This window comes from Aythya fuligula, chromosome 10 (assembly GCF_009819795.1).
Source record: "Aythya fuligula isolate bAytFul2 chromosome 10, bAytFul2.pri, whole genome shotgun sequence".
NCBI classification, from domain to species: Eukaryota; Metazoa; Chordata; class Aves; order Anseriformes; family Anatidae; genus Aythya; species Aythya fuligula.
Window position 1 is genome coordinate 2,847,796 of NC_045568.1, and position 18,360 is coordinate 2,866,155.

Sequence of the window (18,360 nt, forward strand, 5' to 3'; positions counted from 1 at the left end):
TGCCCAGAGGCCCCTAACCACCCTCAGGGCACTACCCAGCGGGGTGTCCTGTCAGCCGAGGGGGCAGCACGGCGGCTGCGAACCGCTTGGAAGCGCGGATGCTCCGCACCTGGCCGCGGAGCGAGAGCTGCCCTTGGGCGGGGGCGTCCGAGCCCGGCTGCAGGACGGGGGGCACCGGGGGGGTGCTGGGGGGCACCGGGCGGGGGGGTCTCTCCCTCCTGCCCCCATCCCTGGGCACCCCCCGCCGTTCCCGGGCCACTTTAGAAAGTCCCTCCCGGGGCACCGCACCGGGGATTGCCCCAGGCACAAGGCGACCCCCCTCGGGCCCCGGGAGCCCCCCGAACTCACCCGGCGCGGAGCGGAGCGGAGCGGAGCTGCCGCCTGGCCTCGCCTCGCCTCGCCTCGCCTCCCCCGCCGCCGCCCGCCCCAGCCCCAGCAGAGGAAATATTGCAATGTTGCAAGCTGACGTAAGGACATTACAAGGAAAGGGCTACATTTCGGAGTGTTTATGAAAAGCCTCGGTACTGTACTGTCACCAGGGGGCATGCAATATAATGCATTTCGCCAAACATTTTGAATAATAATCATTTAACAACAACAACAACAAAAAAGCCCCAGTCCGGTCGGTCGGCGCTCGCGGAGCCGGAGGAACCATGCAGCCAAACTTTGCGAAGCCCTTTATTATTTTTCTGACATTGCTCGCTCGCCCTTGAGGAGCCGTAATTGCATTATCTGATTTTTCCCCCCCCCCCTTCTTTTCTTCCCCCTTCCCCCCCCCCCCCCCCCCCCTCTCCCCGCTCCGTCTCTCGACATTGCAAATTTGCTGGCATTTTGGAAGGAGAAGCAGCAAAAGCTACCTAGCGGCAGGAGCCGCAGCGAGCCCCGCTCGCTTGTCTGGGAGTCCAGCGTTGTTTTGAAGGGAGCTAACATGGCGACGGTGCCCGTCTATTGCATCTGTAGGCTGCCCTACGACGTAACCCGCTTCATGATTGAATGCGATGCCTGCAAGGACTGGTTTCACGGCAGGTAACACAAAGAGATCGGGCCTTTTCCCCCCTTTCGCCGCGATCCCCCCCTCTCGCTCGGTGCCTTTCGCCTCCTTTTCTCTCTCCAGGGCAGAGCGAGGGAGACGGTGCCGTTGGAGCCGCTGCCGTGTGCAGTTTTCCAACAGGCCTTTTTGGAGAGGAGGAGGAGGAGCCACTCTGCCCCCGTCTCTCTCTCTCCCTCTGTTGTATTTTTTTTTTGTTTTGTTTTGTAAATTTCGCTCAATTCTCCTCACAAAGCCCCCCCCCCCCCCCCCCCCTTTCTCCCCGGGGCTCCGGTGTCACTGGGGTGGGGGGGCTATTGTGCTTTCCCCGGGGCGGGCAGCCGCCGAGCGGGGGCCGCGCTCGCCCCGCCGCGGGGGCCGCTGCTGCGGGGCCCGGAGCTCAGCGGGGCCCCGCGGCTCCCCCCGGCCGCCCGCGGGAGCGGCTCGGCGGCGGCGGCGCGTCCCGGGGCTCGGCCGCCCTGACAGCGGGCTCGGCCGCACGGAGCCCAGGGCCCCCGCGCGGGGTTTCTCTCTTTTTATTTATTTATCTATTTATTTATTAAATTTATTTATTTATTTTTAAATTTATTTTATTGTTTCTCTCTCTCCTCGCCACCCCGCGGCACCCACCGGGTGTTTCTGACAGGGCTGCTGCCATCGCCGCGCCGGCCTCTCGCCTTAACCCTTGGCGGGGCGAGCCGGGCGGCGGCGGGGCAGGGCGAGGGCTGAGGAAAGGGAGGCGTGTGTGTGTGTGTGCGCGTATGTGTGTGTATTATGTGTATATATGTGTGTGTGTGTGTGTATTATGTGTATAAATGTGTGTGTGTGTGTGTATTATGTGTATAAATGTGTGTGTGTGTGTGTGTGTGTGTCTGTGTGTGTGTGTGCACGGGGGGGACGCGGCGCCGCCGCCGCTGAGGGCCGGGCTCCACACGCGCCCTGGCGGAGGGGAAGCGCGGCCACGCTGGCTCCGCCGCGCCGAGGGGGGAAGCCCCTCCGCAACCGGGGAGCGACGGCCCCGAGGCGGGGCGCGGCCGGGCGGGGAAGACCCCGGCGGCACAGAGCCCGCCCCTCGGCCGGGCAGGGCCGGGCAGGGCCGGGCAGGGCGCCCCCGCCTCGGCGGGGACGAGCAGGGTCCCCCCGGTCCCCCCTCCCCCGGTCGTTCCCCCCCCCGGTCCCTCCGCCGCCGTGTGGCGCCGAGCCCCGGCGGCCCCCGGACAATGGGCGCCCGCCTGTGACCGGCCCCGGCCGCCCCACCGGCCGCCGCCGAGGGCTGCAGCCCCTCCGAGGGGGCTCGTTTGGGGCGGACAAAGGCGGGCTGGGGCTCTCGCCCCGGCTCTCCCCTGAAGCATTGTCATGGAAAGCAGGCGCAGGCGGGCTTTTGTGCGGGAGACAATGGCAGAGCGAGCGCGCGCGAGTTAACGCCGCGAAACTGAACTTCGGGAGCGTTTCGCTTTTTTCTTTCTTTCCTTTTTTTTTTTTTTTTTTAATTTTTATTCTCTTTTCCTTCCGCTCTGAGAGCAATGGGGAAGTCGGCAGAGGGGCTGAGGAGCCGGGTGGCGGGGCGGGGAGAGTCAGAGTCACGGTCAAAATTAAAATGCAGCCTGTCACAGGGCGAGCGCTGGGCGCGGGTGGTGGCCGGTGAGGTGAAATGGTGTTAAATTAGAGGTGTTGGGTACGTGCCTGGGGCAGGGGGCACTGACCGCGGTCACGGGCAGCCGAGCAGGCCCCGTGTCAAGTGCGGCGTCCTGGGAACTGGCCCCGTGCGCAGAGGAGCTGGTAAAGAAACCTAGAGGTGGCCCTCGGGATGGTGTGCCACCAGTGGGTTAAAAAGCTGTTTGTAAACGTGAAGTGAAATAGGGAAATGTGCAGTTCCGTGCCCGTGTTGGCAGTGGGGTGCTCTGCGTTTGTGGTTCTGGACATCAGGCTCGAACAATGCGCGCCGGCCTGTGCTAACACTGAGGTACAGGTGGAACTGACTGAGAGGCTGAAGAGGAACTTCAGTAGGTGTGTGCTTGAGACTCGGGACACTAAAGTACTTGATAAAAATGAAGACTTTCACACTTCATGGATTCCTGAAAAACCTAAGCAAGACAAGGAGTTAAGCTGCCTCGATACAGTGGGTAATGTTGATTAAAACTGATGAAAAGCGATCAGCTGTAACTGAGCAAGACGATGATCGTTCTGTGAGCAGCTCGGTGACCATCTTCCACATGCACAAGGAAAGGTGGTTCATTTATAAAGGGAGAGTGGGGTCATAAATCCATCACACTGCCTTAAAAACAGGGTGCGTATGCTTTTTGCTTAGCCACAAGGTAGCATCCAGAGATGTATTTTAATGTAAACAAAACTGAGAAGGAGGAGACTTCTGTTCAAGGGGAAACCTCATGGTTGTATTGGAGAAGTATGTTGACTGATGAAGTAGGAAACCCCTTGTATATGTGCCTATTTGATTTGCTTGGTATTACATGAACAAATTCAACAATGAAAAATGTAAATCAGGATTTAGTCATGTAGAATTGTCCTGTCTGTCTCCTAGTCTCACAAAGCACTGACAGTGTTAATGTTTATGTGGATACTCTACTGCAACCAAAAATAAGCAAGTGTGCAAAGCTGCACAAGGAGGCTTGCCCAACTTTTTAATTCTGTAATCATGCTTGTCTCTTTAACATGGCACACAGTGTGCAATTCAGAAAACAAATGTCATTCCTATTTTGGTTTTGTGGAAAAAGATAAGGTGTTTTCCTGCTTCCTTTCTGGCCCTAGTTTCCAAATATTTAAAGAAATATTTTTCACAGTTTCAGTTACACAGCAGTCACTGTCTCCCTGCAATCTAATGGTGGGTAGCATCTCTGTGGCAACTTCAGTGGTTTTGAGGGTAAATTAGAAGTACTAAATGTGAGTTAAACTTGTTTAATGCAATTAGAAACTTGTTTAATGCAATTAGAAGTTGGAAACAGGGAGATGGAACCACCACCACGTGACGGATGAGCGCTTTCCAGACCACCACAGTGTACTCAGCAGTTTGCTGATGTGCCGTTTACTACAGTTTGGAAATCACTGCTCTGTGATGTTTCCTCAAACAAGTGCCAGAGGGAGGGAGCCAGGGTTCTCAGGGGCTTTCAGATTTCACTCATCAGGGAAATTTTTATTAGTGAGGATTTCTCTTGTGAAGCAGTGTTTGATCTTTAGAATTAATTCCTTAACTCTGAGAGGCTTCTACGTGGTTGCTCATTGTCATATCTAAACTTTTGTGTGGCAGGGGAAGGCTGTACCTCAGAGCACTCCTCTGTTTCCTGGCTGCCTGTCATCATTCTGGTTTGGGCCTGTACGTAGTGAAGTTACTGCGTTAGAATACACTGCTGAATTGATATAGATGGCTGATAGGTTTCCTGTGAGAGACAAAGTTTAGGCATCCCTGTTAATTCTGTGCATCAGTCGTCACTGGTAATCTTGCCCATGTGGTGGTGGTGATCTATAAAGAGAAAGAGGAAAGACTTTTTCATCATTGGCTCCGTTCCTTTCCTGTGAATGCCTTCAGAGGCCCTTTGTTATGACTCCATATGTTACCCATCATCAGAGACCCTTAGATGCTGTTTATGAAGTGGATTGAACGAAGGAGCCACTGGTATGTTCACAGAGTGCTGTTTGTGACTTCTCATTAGATTGAGTTTCAATCGTTTCTGTGCTTTCTATGTGCCTGAGCAGCTTGAGACGAGCAGCTCCAAGCTCCGGCTAGAATGGAGATGATCTTATAGGCAAAAGGAAAAAAAATCCCACAGCAGACAGCAGGGTTGTCAGACTCCTCCGCTCATGAAGACTGTACATTCTTTGCCAAAGAAATGCATGGGGTTGGGACACTTTGAAATACTTACTCTTGGATTCCCAAGGAATCACGCTTGTCCCTGCTGTTACTTTTCCTCCCCTGTGGTTAGTTAAGCTGGCAGAACGTTTCTGTAGCACAGCACTCACGGGTTTTCCTGTTGCAGTGGTCATGGACTTGTCATCCTCTGTGAGAATGATGAGTGGAAATCTACTGAAGACATCACTTAGGTCAAATGCAGTCTTATGGCCTGTATTTACAGGATTACAGTGGTCTCCAGTGACTCTAATCACTGAGTCTGCACAGTCCATTCTCACTAGGGATATTGCTGGGGACTACCTGAAAGTCTCGAATAAGGTGTTGGACTCAAATGGGCAGATAAACCATTCAAGACTCAGACTTGTCTTTGTGGAGCTGACCATATACTAGCTTCAGTAATCCCAGCTCCTGTGTTTGCTGTCCTCTGCATCCTCCTGCTATGACCTCCAAAGTGTTGTCTGGTATCTCCTGAAATACCCCTGAAAATTGGATGGCAGCTGTGGCTTTCATAGTGCACAGAACCCACCTCTGACCAGGCAACTCAGCATAACTTCAGCGTGCAAGCTCTTTTCCCCATATTTGGCACAGGATAAAACTTGTATAGTGCAGATATTACACATGATTTTGTGTGGTCATTTGGTGCTATATGTGATGTATGCCGTCTGATGTGGATGTTTGGTCTAGTGAAATCCCTACACCCCAATTGCTTCTAATCCTTTGCTTTCTTGTAAACGGCCAGCCTGGGTGCTCCACGCTTTCCTAGCTCCTGCATCTTTGCCATAATGCACGTATGTTCCGGCCCCACTTCCTGGGTTCCCTGCCTGGTGAGGAGTGCCAGGAGTCATCCTGCGTGTTATCCAGCAGCAGGACCGTGGGTACGAGCAACAGCGGAGCGTCAGAGGTTCCCCCAGCTGTAAAGCTGGTGTGGGAGGTGGCTCTTTGGGCCTGGGGAAGGCAAAGAGAGGAGAAGGAGGGAGTTGTAGCACGTGCTGGTTGACAAAGAAGCTGAGAATCGGCAGGTTCCCAAGCAGCTCCTCTGCTATGTCTTCTGCAGGCCTGGCCAGCCAAATTGCTTTGTGCAGGCAGTGCTGCGAGCTACACGTGTCTTCCAGGCCACGTACTGTGCAGGCTTGCTTTAGGTGGGGTGGGAGAAGATAGTTTACCAGCTCAGGGGCATGGTTTGGCAAAAGCATGTTCTGCCTCTGTGTTGTGAACGGCACCTTCTTGTCTACATCTCAGTGATGATGTTGCTCATAATCTGTGAAGTTGCACGTGGTTTAGGAGCCACCCGTTTTAGGGGCACCCTCTTCTCCTGTGCACCTTTGCTGCAGTTGAAAGCAGTTATGGTATTTTTGCAGACAGTTTGTGAATGCAAAATAATAATGGTAGGAAGATGTCATGATTAGAAAGAAGTCATATTTATTAGCGAGCCAAACTCAGCTACTACAGGAGTTTACAGAACCTAATATTCAAGGCAAGGAAAGTCTGTTTGTACAAGTTTGTTCAACTAAAAATCCGTTGTGGGTTATTTGGTACAGCTGTAGGTGAAGGAAGGTGACTTATTTATTTTCTCTGCAGTGGATATTTTGTTACCAGTATTTAAAACATGCACCTGTGGTTTTAGGGAGGGATCGTACAATCACTTGATACAAGAATAACAAGTATTTTAAATATTTATTTTTCTACTCCATGTAGATTTAAACTTTAAAACTTTCTGCCACAGGCATAGCTGAAGTAAATGTCTTAGTAAAATTATAAAAGGTTTAGTTAACTAGAAATTGTTAATGCACTTACTGTATCAGCATAAAATTATGATGGGTTTTAATCATAGTGCCTTGATGCACAGAATGAACTCCATCTGGATTAAGAAATGCACTTTTCTGTTATATTGCAAAACTAAAAACACTGTGTTTGTAGAGATGTAATTCTCCTTCTGGAGTGTTCAGAATTGCCTCTTTTTTAAATAGGTCTAGTTTTGCATGGCAGTGTTTAGTTCTTCTCTTGTACATCTTTATCACTAGCTGTGCCCAAATTTGGGTAAATCTTAAAGATTAGGTTAATCCTTAAAATACCATGCAGTTCCCCTTAGTACTATAACAATGGAGGGAGTTACTAACGTTAATTGTACCTTGCACAGAAAAGATTTCATTGAATATGAAGAATTTAGATAGAGCAAGGTAAATAAGTTTTTTCGATAAATAAACAGTTAATATTTAAAATTATTTCTAGTTGTTTCTGAAGAGTTTGTCAGCATTATAGACTCAGTTATACTGAGAGGTTGACCAGAGCAACTATTGTGAATAAGCCATACTAATACCTGTACTGGGAAGTGTTTCCTTATGGACGATTTATTCCAGGGAAAAAAAAAAGAAAAAGAAAAAAGAAAAAAAAAAAGACAGGTTCTTGAGAAGTGTTTTTATAGAGCCCATAAAGCATGCTAATTATTCTGGATAAACTATCCATACAGACAAGTTAGTGGGAATTGTTTACTTTAGAAGGAAAATAACCTAAACAAACCAAAACACCTACTTAAAAATATATTTGCTAGTGTGGAACATGAAAAAGTTTTGAACTTGTGATAAAGCTGTTAAAAGCCTTCTTCTGTTCGGGCTGAAATCAATGTCACTTTAATCTTCCTTTCTGTAACATAGTATTACTTATTCTGAAAGTTGAAAACAGTTCAGAGAACTTAAGAGACTTTTGTCAGTTCAAATGATGTCAGTTCAAAAAATATACTTAAATGCATTTAAAAAAAAATATCCAGGACTGCATAGAGATAGAAATGCGTGGCACACTTGTCCCAGTACTCATGCTGAGTTTGTTGTCTCATACAATTGTGTGATCCCCTGGTGATTTTTAACAGCAGCTTCCAGAGTACAGGGAGTCTGGCCAGAAGGTAAAGCGAGTAGGTTTTTGTGCTGCCAGTCAGTGTTGTGTTCTTGGTCCTTTGGCACGGCTACGTAGACTGCTCGTCTTACCTTCCCACATCCATTTGTGCTCTGAGAAAGAAACTGTGATTCCGAATAGAAAATATATTAGTTTTAGTATGCCATCAAAATTTCATTTGACCTCAGAGAGTCTTGGGCCTTTGCAGTATCAATCACATCTGCAGGAATACTTCACAACTATTTGTTAAAAGAATATGCTCAATTTATATGGCAGATTTTCAAATGCAGTTTTATCTGCAGTTTTATCTTGCAGAGAAAATATGCTAGAGTGTTGAATGCTTGTCTTTGCTGTAAATTAAAAGTATTGATTTCCAACCTCCCCTCCTCCCCAATAAGTTTACGTTTAAATTGAAGTTCACCCTTAATTTTCTAAGGTGGAATGCTAATGCTGACATCCCCAGGAAAAGCACTTGATGCTGCACTCTCTTGGTAAACTACAGGCTAGTCTGTGGATTTGCATGCAAGAAGTGCATCAGCTTCCTCACTCAAGTATTTTCAAGTCTTCTGTCCTCTTCTGGAGCACTGCCTAAGTAGCAAACTGTCTTTCAGAGGATGTTAATACAACACTTAGGTCTACAAAGCTGACTTTGAATGTCCTTTTCTTTTCTGATCAGTTCTTTGCTGTAGGACTCAGCATGACTGTTAGACACCTCTAGGTTTACAGTGCCTGGATGCCTTGTATTTAAATGTGCTGGTTAGAAAACCCTGAGGTTTCAGTTTGAAACAGCGTTTAACAGATGCACTTTGAGTCCAGCTGTGACAAGCACTGATTAGTCCATTTTATGCAAATAAGAGTTTAGGTATAACGAGTGCCTAACTGGCCTGTACATCGAAGTCTTGATGTGTCAGCTCAGACCTCAAATTAAAGAATGCTTTAGAAAATACGAGTTTCAGTAACACTAGGTGTGGACAGTAACATAGGAGCTGGCCTACAAATATGTTGTTTGTTCAACCGGTATCTGGCAGTAAGTATAGATCACATAAGGGTGCTGTATATAAAGATTCCTGTAATTTCAGAGGGGTTTACAAGTAAGAGGATAAAATGTTGTGAATTCACATTTAATTTAAAAAGGCGTGTTAGAAAAAGAGTATAAATTAATGAGTGCTCTTCAGCAGCCCAAACCTTTTAGCTAGACTGTGTTTGTTAAGCAGTCCTACAAACATCCAGGTGCCTGTTAAGTTCAGTTATAGCAGGACTGCACCCTTAGCAGGTGCTGGAGTTTAATGGGGCAGTTAAAGCAATGCCATTTTTCAGGCAACAAAAAATCAGTTCTGCACGCAACGTGAGCCTTGATTAACTGACCCGCTGCTTTTTCCTTATTGCTAAATAGCTCTGCGGTGGAGGAAATAGATAAAAATGTCATGAAAAAATGATCAAGGCAGTGTAGCTATGTATGGAGAAAAATTGGTGAGGAGAAAAAATGTTCCAGATGAATTATAAGACTCTCTAAACTCCGTAATTTTCAATAGCACCTTAATACATTTTCCTCTTTGTGATCAATATACGTTTTCCAGTGAACGAGTGAACATATCCACCTAAGTTCTTCTGATCATGTTATTCCAGCAGAGCTATTACAGTTGCGCAGTCCTCATGCCCAGCTGCTGAACTGTTTGTTGGCTTTGTACCAGAGATACCTGCCTCGGGACACCAGCAATAGCGGTGCAGAGCCCTTTGTCAACACAGGAGGTCCAGCTCTGCTACCTTTCTAGACGTCAGGCGGCTGATGGCAGTTCTGTGGCCTCCGTGCAATGAGGTGGAAGCCTTCATCCTTTCCCAACGTGCCAGCCACATCCAGTACCACGGGGCTGGCTCAGCACCGTGGGCAGGCTGGGCCATTCGGGGAGCTGTGGCAGGCAGGCACTGGGTTAACTGAGAAGTGCTACGTGGCTCCTTGTCACACTTGGAAGGGGCAAGCGGTAGGGAGGGAGGTTAGTATAGTATGTGTTTGCTTCAGTTCTCAGATAACATAGCCACAGTGAAAACTAATGGTATTTTTACGGCCTGGATAGCTGTCTTGTGTATGACAGCCTGTAATAAAGCAAGCATGGGCTGCAGCCGAGGTGCAGTTTGTACAGCTGTGCAATTGCACAAGGGCTCTGAGTAAATACTTGATGCCTGGAGCTGCGCGACTGCCCCACGCTGAAAGCTAGCTCCGATCTGCCTCCAAGAATTTGGGTTGCACTTTAGAGCTGCACTGCAGGCTTATGCAGAGCTGCTGGGAGTCGTGCTCTGTGCAGGAGCACTGCTGAGGCCCTCGGTCGCTGGCCTCCCATTATGACAGTGTACTTTCACTTTCAAAAGCAAACGATCTTTTTGCTTGGAGCTTTATTAGCAGCATTTTACAAGACTTCCAAAACATGCAAGTTCTGTCACAGCAAATATAAAACCCCACTAGTGGTATTTTATTACAGCATGATTCCAACGAGCAGAACTCCATTAGCTAAATGGCACTAACTTTCTAGTTGTTTTGACTTGTTTTCCTGTTCATCAGAAGTTCCATATATCTAAAATGTCTTTTGGTTCCTCAAAACATTTATATTAAACCAAGCTTGTGATACTAAAAGTGTGATATAAAGGTGCCCTGTAGACCTAGATTTTTTTTTTTTTTTTTTTTGTGATGTAGGTGAGCTAACTCTTGGAAATCAACTGGATTTTTGACAGTAGCCATTTTATCTGCAATGTGTGTGTATATTAGAAAATCCTAGACTTGCCGAGTGATATAAATAGTAATTCCTTTCCAGATTTTTATTTGAAAACAATAACAGAGTGCACAATCTATTTAGGGCATCATCCACGATCTATTCTGGGGGCATTATCTAGCTGTTCATTGCATTGAAATACCTTTCATATAGTTTATATTGGCAAAAAGGTTTTAAGGAAATTTCATAAGTTCTCTATTTATTTTTTTTCCAGAAAATGAACCTGCTTTTAATTACCGTGTTAGGCAAATTATGTGTAATTTTACTTGCAACAATGTAAGTGCTAAACATGAAAAATATTGTAGGCCTTAACTGACATCATCTGCAAATCAGTGAGTATACTTCAAAACAAGGCTTCCTAAATTATGAACATGTATAGTTAGTCCAGTGCAATCTGACTGGCTAAATTCACTCTATTCTTTCCAGATACACTAATTAATACACAGGATTTATAAAACAATTGCCACTGCACCCGTGTTTCTGATGGAAATGTCATAATAACAGGAGATACAATTTGGATTTATCCTCCATGTAATGGCTGAATAGCTCAACCACTTCTGAAAAAAATCACAGAAGGGTGGACAGTGGTGACCAAGCTCACTGAGGATGATTCAGCCATACTGCAGCAGTTCCTCATTTATTCTGTTGCCTTTTTTTTTTTTTTTTTTTTTTTTTTTTGGGTACTCTCCATAGCTGGAATTCCAGCAGGGAGGGTGTGGGGTGTTTACATCCAGCACATGAGGAGATAATTTTCTCATGGTCTCAGAGAGTGAAAACTCCTTGTTGAGCTCCTGCTTTTTTTCAGTTGATGTAAGAGGCTGAAGATGTGTGAAGGATGCCCAGCCAGGAGTAAGTGGAGTTCCTCTCCTCACTGCTTCTCAGGCAGATCCCTGGAAAAGATGGGTACCTCCTTCTCCTGTTCAGGCTTAGTATTGTACTTGCAGTCCTGAGCAGATGTGAGGGCAGTCACTTTCACTGTGGTTTCTATTTAACAAGATACTCAGCTGTTTTATCCATTAGTTCTAGTAAGTAGTCAAGACAGGCCTAAAGTTAAGCAAGATTGTATTCTGACAGGAAAAACCCAAATAATTTTAAAAAGAAAAATAGTTTTAAATTTTGTATTTGCAATTATTAATGTGATCCCTTAGAGCTATGTGAGACCACTTGCAGTTATAGTTGCCTTTTTGTCTTTAATTAGTTGCTTATGGATTTAATTGCATTTTCCTATTTTAGCAAAAACTACAGAACATTTACCCTCAGGAAGAGCATTGTTCCTTAAAGTTTTTGTCTGGCAGACTCAAAGGATGTAACAAGTGGGGAAAAAAAGTGAGATATTTGTGCTGTGAATCATTAGTTGTGATTTTTTTGTTAAACCTCCTTTCTTTGTTGTTAACATCGCAATGGTAAGTGGTGGAAATGTGAAAATTGGCAGGAACATTGTTCCTATGGCATATGTGCCATTCATTGGTCTGGAAAGACTGAATTTTATATGTCCAAATTATAATGACTTAAAAAAAACCTAGTTAATACCCATTACCAAAAAAAAAAAAACAAACACAACACAATCTTCTGTGTTCCTTTTGCACAGTGACATTATGTCTACGCTGTGTGTGGACAGAATAGTAATTTCAGTTGACTAGATGATGTCTTTGGTTTTCGTGGGATTTGCACATGTAGTATGAGTGATTGTAGTATGCATTTGTGATTGTTCATGCGTATAAAAATATACTCATTAAATGTGAGCCATGTGGTTATGATTTACCCTTTCAGCTCAGATCTTTATTATTACTAATATGGTGTAGAACAGTATCTCATTGTAAATTTCTAGCAGTGGGTACTGTAAAGTCTTCAGCATTCTGATGCCAGATACAACAAGGACTGCAAATGTTTTCCATTATGGTCTTGGATGAACACAGAATAACGTGGGAGCACATGAAACAGCCAGTGATGGTTATTCAGGCATACAATGCAAATAGCCAGAGCCTGAGCAATATTTAGTCCCTTATATTGAAATTTCATCAGAGGGCAGGAGGGGGAAGTGAAAGGGTTTGTCCTTCTGTTGTTGTACAGCCTGTGTCTGAACAATGGGAGTATCTCCTGGGCCACAGTGCTGTCCATCTGTGACTTTCTTTCTCTCCATTCGTGATTATTAAATACACTTATGTACAATTACAGCAGTTGCTAAGGAATGTAAAATTAGAAGTGTTATCTACTGTATTTTTTTTTTTTAAGCTAAGACTTTCAGTTTATTGGCTGGAATTAATTGGGAGGAGGATCACATCCAGCTCCTTACAGACTTCTATAGGTATTGTGTATGAGCTCCTATCCCAGAAGTGTTTCTTGTGGAATTAATGAATGCTGTCACGGTGAGGAATCCTGCTGGATACCTGGATGAATGCTAAGTGAAAGAAAGTTGGTAAAATTGTAGAGCTATTGAATATTTTTCCATCATCACTTCAGAAACGTACATCACAAAAGTACCATCCAAAGCAATCCACAGAAGGACCAAATAACCGAATGCTGCTTTCCCACTGTGTGTAATCTAGCTAGAGAAGAAGTCCGTGGGCAATCTCTCAGCAGTTTCAACTCATTCATCCCTACCTTTTGTGTATGAAACGCTAAAGCCTGTAGTCTACATTTAGTTGCTGACTAGGGATTAATCATTCTAAACACTTGTGTAATTTCTGGTCTGGAGACAAGGCCTTTCAGTTATGCTTTAATACTGGAAGTCATAAAAATGGTAGAGTGTTACAGAAGATCTGAGAAAGATGAGAACACCATTTCCTTACAGCTGAACACAGGACATTTGTTCTAAAATGGTAGGCTTGCTCTTGCTTAGATACGTGAGGTGATCTTAAAATGTTCAGACTTGTTCTGAGAAGATCCTATAAATTCACAGGTTTTTGATGCCAAAATGGTGGTTCGCTGTATTCTGTACTCTTATATAGAATATCAATCAACTTTTTTTTACATCAAAACAAATGAGCTGAATTAAAGCACATCGACTTGTGAGAAAAAGTCAACAATTAACTAGTGAGTTGTTACAATGGTTGATTGTTTCATTAATAAAAAACAAAACAAAACAAAACATGTATTTCCAGTCTGTTTGCTTAGTTTCAGTTTCTAAATGTTGTTTCTTGCTATTTGGTTAGTTGAGTCAAGCTCTCTTTCTCAGACAGATTTTTCCATCAACACATTGACATCCTCCTGTTAAGAGTCACCTAACCTCTTTAATTGTAAGATGTTACAGTTGTTCATTTGAGTTCAGCTGAGAAAGTAGTTGTGTTTCTTCTTGAGTCCAAGAAAAAATGTTTAATTCCCTAGTTCTGTAAAGAGACCTTGTTTTTGACCGTATTTCTATGAATGTTTTCACATGTCTTCCACTCAACAATAATGGTTCCCTTTTGCTTTTTATATGTGTGCAGTAACTTGCCAGTCATAACCACCAAATATTGGTTAACTGCATTAAACTCATAAAGAAGCCAACTATGAGTTACTAGTTATTTTTTAAACAATTCAGTTCGGAAATGGGCTTTATACCTTTTGAAGTAAATCATGAATATTAGCAGAAGACTCTGAGTCTTTAGAAAGTAAAACCCTCTCTAACATGGTGATCTAGCAATGATAAATCAAAGTGTGAGTATTTAAGAAAATTTAAATCACTTGCAAGCGTGGGCTTATGTTGAATTTAATCACAACTGCGGTGTCAGTGTACCATGGCTACAAGCTAATAGCTCTCAACAGGCGTCAGCTGTGGGGAACATTTCGTCATCAGTTCTGCAGGAGAGTTTCCTATCTGTCCATTAGACTGAGTCGGTCTCATGACCATAAAGCCATACATCACCTCTCAGAAAATGTCTGCATTTTTCAGGTGCTAAGTATTGTGTTAGCTGGGGAAAATTATTTGCTGCTATGTATAAGGGTTCACATTCTCCAGTCAGTCTATCCTAATATGGAAGGGAAGGTAGAACTTTATGATAAAACTTCAGAATACAGCAGGATGTTAAGACAGTGTCTTTGGAAAATAATAATTTCTGAGTCCTGCAAAAGACATACAAGAACTGTGAAGATGAAATGTCTGTAAAATATTTGATTAATTTGGAGGAGCCCTGCCTAAGCAATTCTCTGGGTTTCCAAAGGATTAGGAGAAATAATGCATTATAATTCTTCAGAATCTGCTTTACTCAGCACAGAAAGGCTGTTCTGAAGTTCCTCACTTTCTGCATTGACTTTGTCTTCAACTTGTACCTCTAACACTTTACAAACTGTTTCAGAAGTGGTAACACTTTTTCACCCACAGCTGTATATCACCCCATGGCACTACTTACAGTTTCCTGTAGTTCTACCCCCATACTATTACTATTGAAAGCTATCCCGCATTACTAGTGGCACGGATATATTCATTGAAACTTACCCGTTCGCAGAATCACAGAATCACAGAATTGTCTAGGTTGGAAGAGACCTCCAAGATCATTGAGTCCAACCTCTGACCTAACACTAACAAGTCCTCCACTAAACCATATCGCTAAGTTCAACATCTAAATGTCTTTTAAAGACCTCCAGGGATGGGGACTCCACCACTTCCCTGGGCAGCCCATTCCAATGCCTCACAACCCTCTCAGTGAAGAAGTTCTTCCTAATATCCAACCTAAACCTCCCCTGGTGCAACTTTAGCCCATTCTCCCTCATCCTGTCACCAGGCATGTGGGAGAATAGACCAACCCCCACTTTGCTACAGCCTCCTTTTATGTACTTACAAAGAGCGATAAGGTCGCCCCTGAGCCTCCTCTTCTCCAGGCTGAACAAGCCCAGCTCCCTCAGCCACTCCTCGTAGGACTTGTTCTCCAGACCCCTCACCAGCTTCGTTGCCCTTCTCTGGACTCTTTCGAGCACCTGCATGTCCTTCTTGTAGTGAGGGGCCCAAAACTGAACACAGTACTCGAGGTGCGGCCCCACCAGAGCCGAGTACAGGGGGACGATCACCTCCCTAGCCCTGCTGGCCACACTGCTTCTTATGCAAGCCAGGATGCCGTTGGCCTTCTTGGCCACCTGAGCACACTGCTGGCTCATATTCAGCCGACTATCCACCATCACTCCCAGGTCTTTCTCTGCCTGGCAGCTTTCCAACCACTCATCTCCCAGCCTGTAGCTCTGCTTGGGGTTGTTGTGCCCCAGGTGCAGGACCTGGCACTTGGCCTTGTTGAACTTCATGCAGTTGACCTCAGCCCATCGGTGCAGCCTATCCAGATCCTCCTGCAGAGCCTTTCTACCCTCGAGCAGATCAACACATGCACCTACCTTGATGTCATCTGCGAACTTACTGAGGGTGCACTCGATCTACTCATCCAGATCATCGATGAAGATATTAAAGAGGACCGGCCCCAGTACCGAGCCCTGGGGGATGCCACTAGTGACTGGCCTCCAACTGGACTTGACTCCATTCACCACGACTCTTTGGGCCCGGCTATCCAGCCAGTTTCTAACCCAACGAAGCGTGCGCCAGTCCAAGCCAAGAGCAGCCAGTTTCTTGAGGAGAATGCTGTGGGAAACGGTGTTAAAAGCCTTGCTGAAGTCAAGGTACACCACATCCACAGCCTTTCCCTCATCCACCAAGTGCGTCACTTTGTCATTCCTTTCATCATACCTATAGCTGTGGCCTTAAAAGGTCTTGAGGACTAAGCAACGAAAGCTGAGCACTACTGAGAGGCTCACAGTGTTGATAAAATGAAAATGAGTAACAAGGACTCAGTGACTAATGTGCTGCCCTTCGAGCAGTTGGCTGGCGTCATGTTGGAAGGAGCTGTACTGTTGGAAGACATGTCCTCAGCATTTAGTTGACCACAGGCAGTCATTAGAGGGCTTTATGGTGATTTCACCAGGCTGGATTTTGTAATGTTAAATTCTGTAAATAAAAAATAAAAATAATAAAATAAATAAAAAATAATATTGGGGAGGGAGGTGGCTGGCAGCAAGCTATACTTTTCTTTCTGCTCTCCTTGGTTCTTCAGCATTTTCATCTCTTGTTGCAATGTACCCAATCTTCTAGCTGAAATGCACAGTAAATTACAGGCCTACACTAATGTGCTGCAACTATCTATTGTGCTTTGTAGAATGACGGAGCATAAAGGTAGTCTGGATTTGAAGTTGCTGTGTAAATTATTATAGTCAGAACTCCACGTTAAATACTTCACCAGTATGAAGACATCTATATTTTCAGACATACTGGTTAAACACACAGATTAATGAAGAGAAAGAAGAGATGGACTGCAAGATTTTGTTGCTGGTTTTGTTCCTCATTTCCTCCTGAGTTTTTGTCAAATCAGTTAACCCCTCTGTGGTCTGGTTTGGTTCAACTCTCCTGCATGCAGTACAGAATGTAGCAGTAACAAATTGATACTAAGCCAAGGCTGCAATACTGATCCATCTTACCTATAGGATGTAGTAACATCTAATTAGTTAACTTTAGAAAGTGGCTTGAACTCTTTGGTTAAAATGTCCTTTGCACTCCTCATTAATATTTTAAATGTAATATGTAACACAATAATGAAAATGAGTAGCTTATATCTGCAAGAGGAAGGGGAATGAAAGTTGTTCTGGAAGACGCGGTCAGAACAGGACCAGGAATTTGTTGGGAAGATGTGATCGAAGTGTGGTTTGTGTTTGTTGGATTCCATTCCCATGCATCTGGCTGACCGTTTGAGTTACTTCTGATACATAATTGTACAGGAACCACTCTAGCCATCCTTTTTGCTCTTCTTTTTCCATGTATTGACTTACACACTGTTGGAAGTATGTATCAATGATCTTTGCAATATTTAATTATACTCGGTGGAAGTCTGGTAAATTGTAATTGCACGGAGTCTTCCTCAGTGATTTAGTATCTTAAGAAAATTGCTTCTTTAAGGCAAGACATATATCTTGAACATGCTGTGCTACTTTGCAGCTTGGCAGTGGTATAGCATAGCAGCTAAGGGACAGTGCACCATGATTTTTCTGAGTGTGTGTCAGAGTACTAGCTCTTGTGATATAAGCTATTGTGAATAAACATATCTGTGTACAGCTTGCAGTTTCTAGAATGCTGCTGTCATAAACTTGAGTAACGTCATTTGATCACTCTTCTGTGGGTTTGTTTTTTTTTTTTTTTTCTTGTATTTCATTTTTAGTTTCACTTTTTCTCAGCAGAAGTTACCTGATTTCCCTTCTTACATAAGTCGGTTTCTGATCAGCTTTATTTCACTCCTGCATAGTCACTGCTCACTGTAACTGAGAAAAAATCTGAGTTCATTCTCAGGTAATGTGAAGTGATCGTAGTCTTTTGATTTTCAAGCTCAGTGTGGTCCATTGTCCTTGCTGGGTGCTGTAGGTATTACTCTAAAATAGATGTTTCAAATTCACTTGTGATGTTTGCAAGCTATATCATCCATGGAGTAGGTAAGAAAAAGGGTGCTAGTAGAGTGGTTCTGTGAGACATCCAGCAGAAGCCGTGAGTTTAAATGTGCAGAGTAGAGTTGAGGAAATGGTGTAAAGCCCTGTGTTTCACTGTGCTTGTCCCTGGCAGCGTGCTCTGATCCCATTCACAAACCAGGGCAGCTCCTGAGTTGCATCAGCTGCCCGCAGTAGTCAAGGACAGGTGGAGCATTGGGCCACTGGGGCTGTGCGTGCTTTGCTGGAAGTGCCCTGGAGTGGTCCTGTGAGGTCAGGCACTCGCTGCTTGGCCTGGGTCCATGGTGGTGTTGTGCTGAGCAGCCTCCTTTGAAGGAGTGCTTGTGATTTACAAAAGGGAAGGAGAGGGAGTGTAGAGGAACGAGCAGCCTGAAGATATA

The 18,360-nt window shown here is 44.9% G+C and overlaps 1 protein-coding gene across 2 annotated transcripts in view; it reads left to right on the plus strand.

Moving 5' to 3' along the window:
• The first annotated feature begins 472 nt into the window (after positions 1–472).
• PHF2 (PHD finger protein 2) overlaps positions 473–18,360 on the plus strand; it is a 96,701-nt gene continuing 78,813 nt past the window's right edge. For both annotated transcript variants that reach the window (XM_032194133.1, XM_032194134.1), the window contains exon 1: positions 473–1,026. In XM_032194133.1, coding sequence (XP_032050024.1) covers positions 929–1,026 — 98 coding nt within the window. In that variant the 5' untranslated portion in view covers positions 473–928. The remainder of the gene's footprint in view (positions 1,027–18,360) is intronic.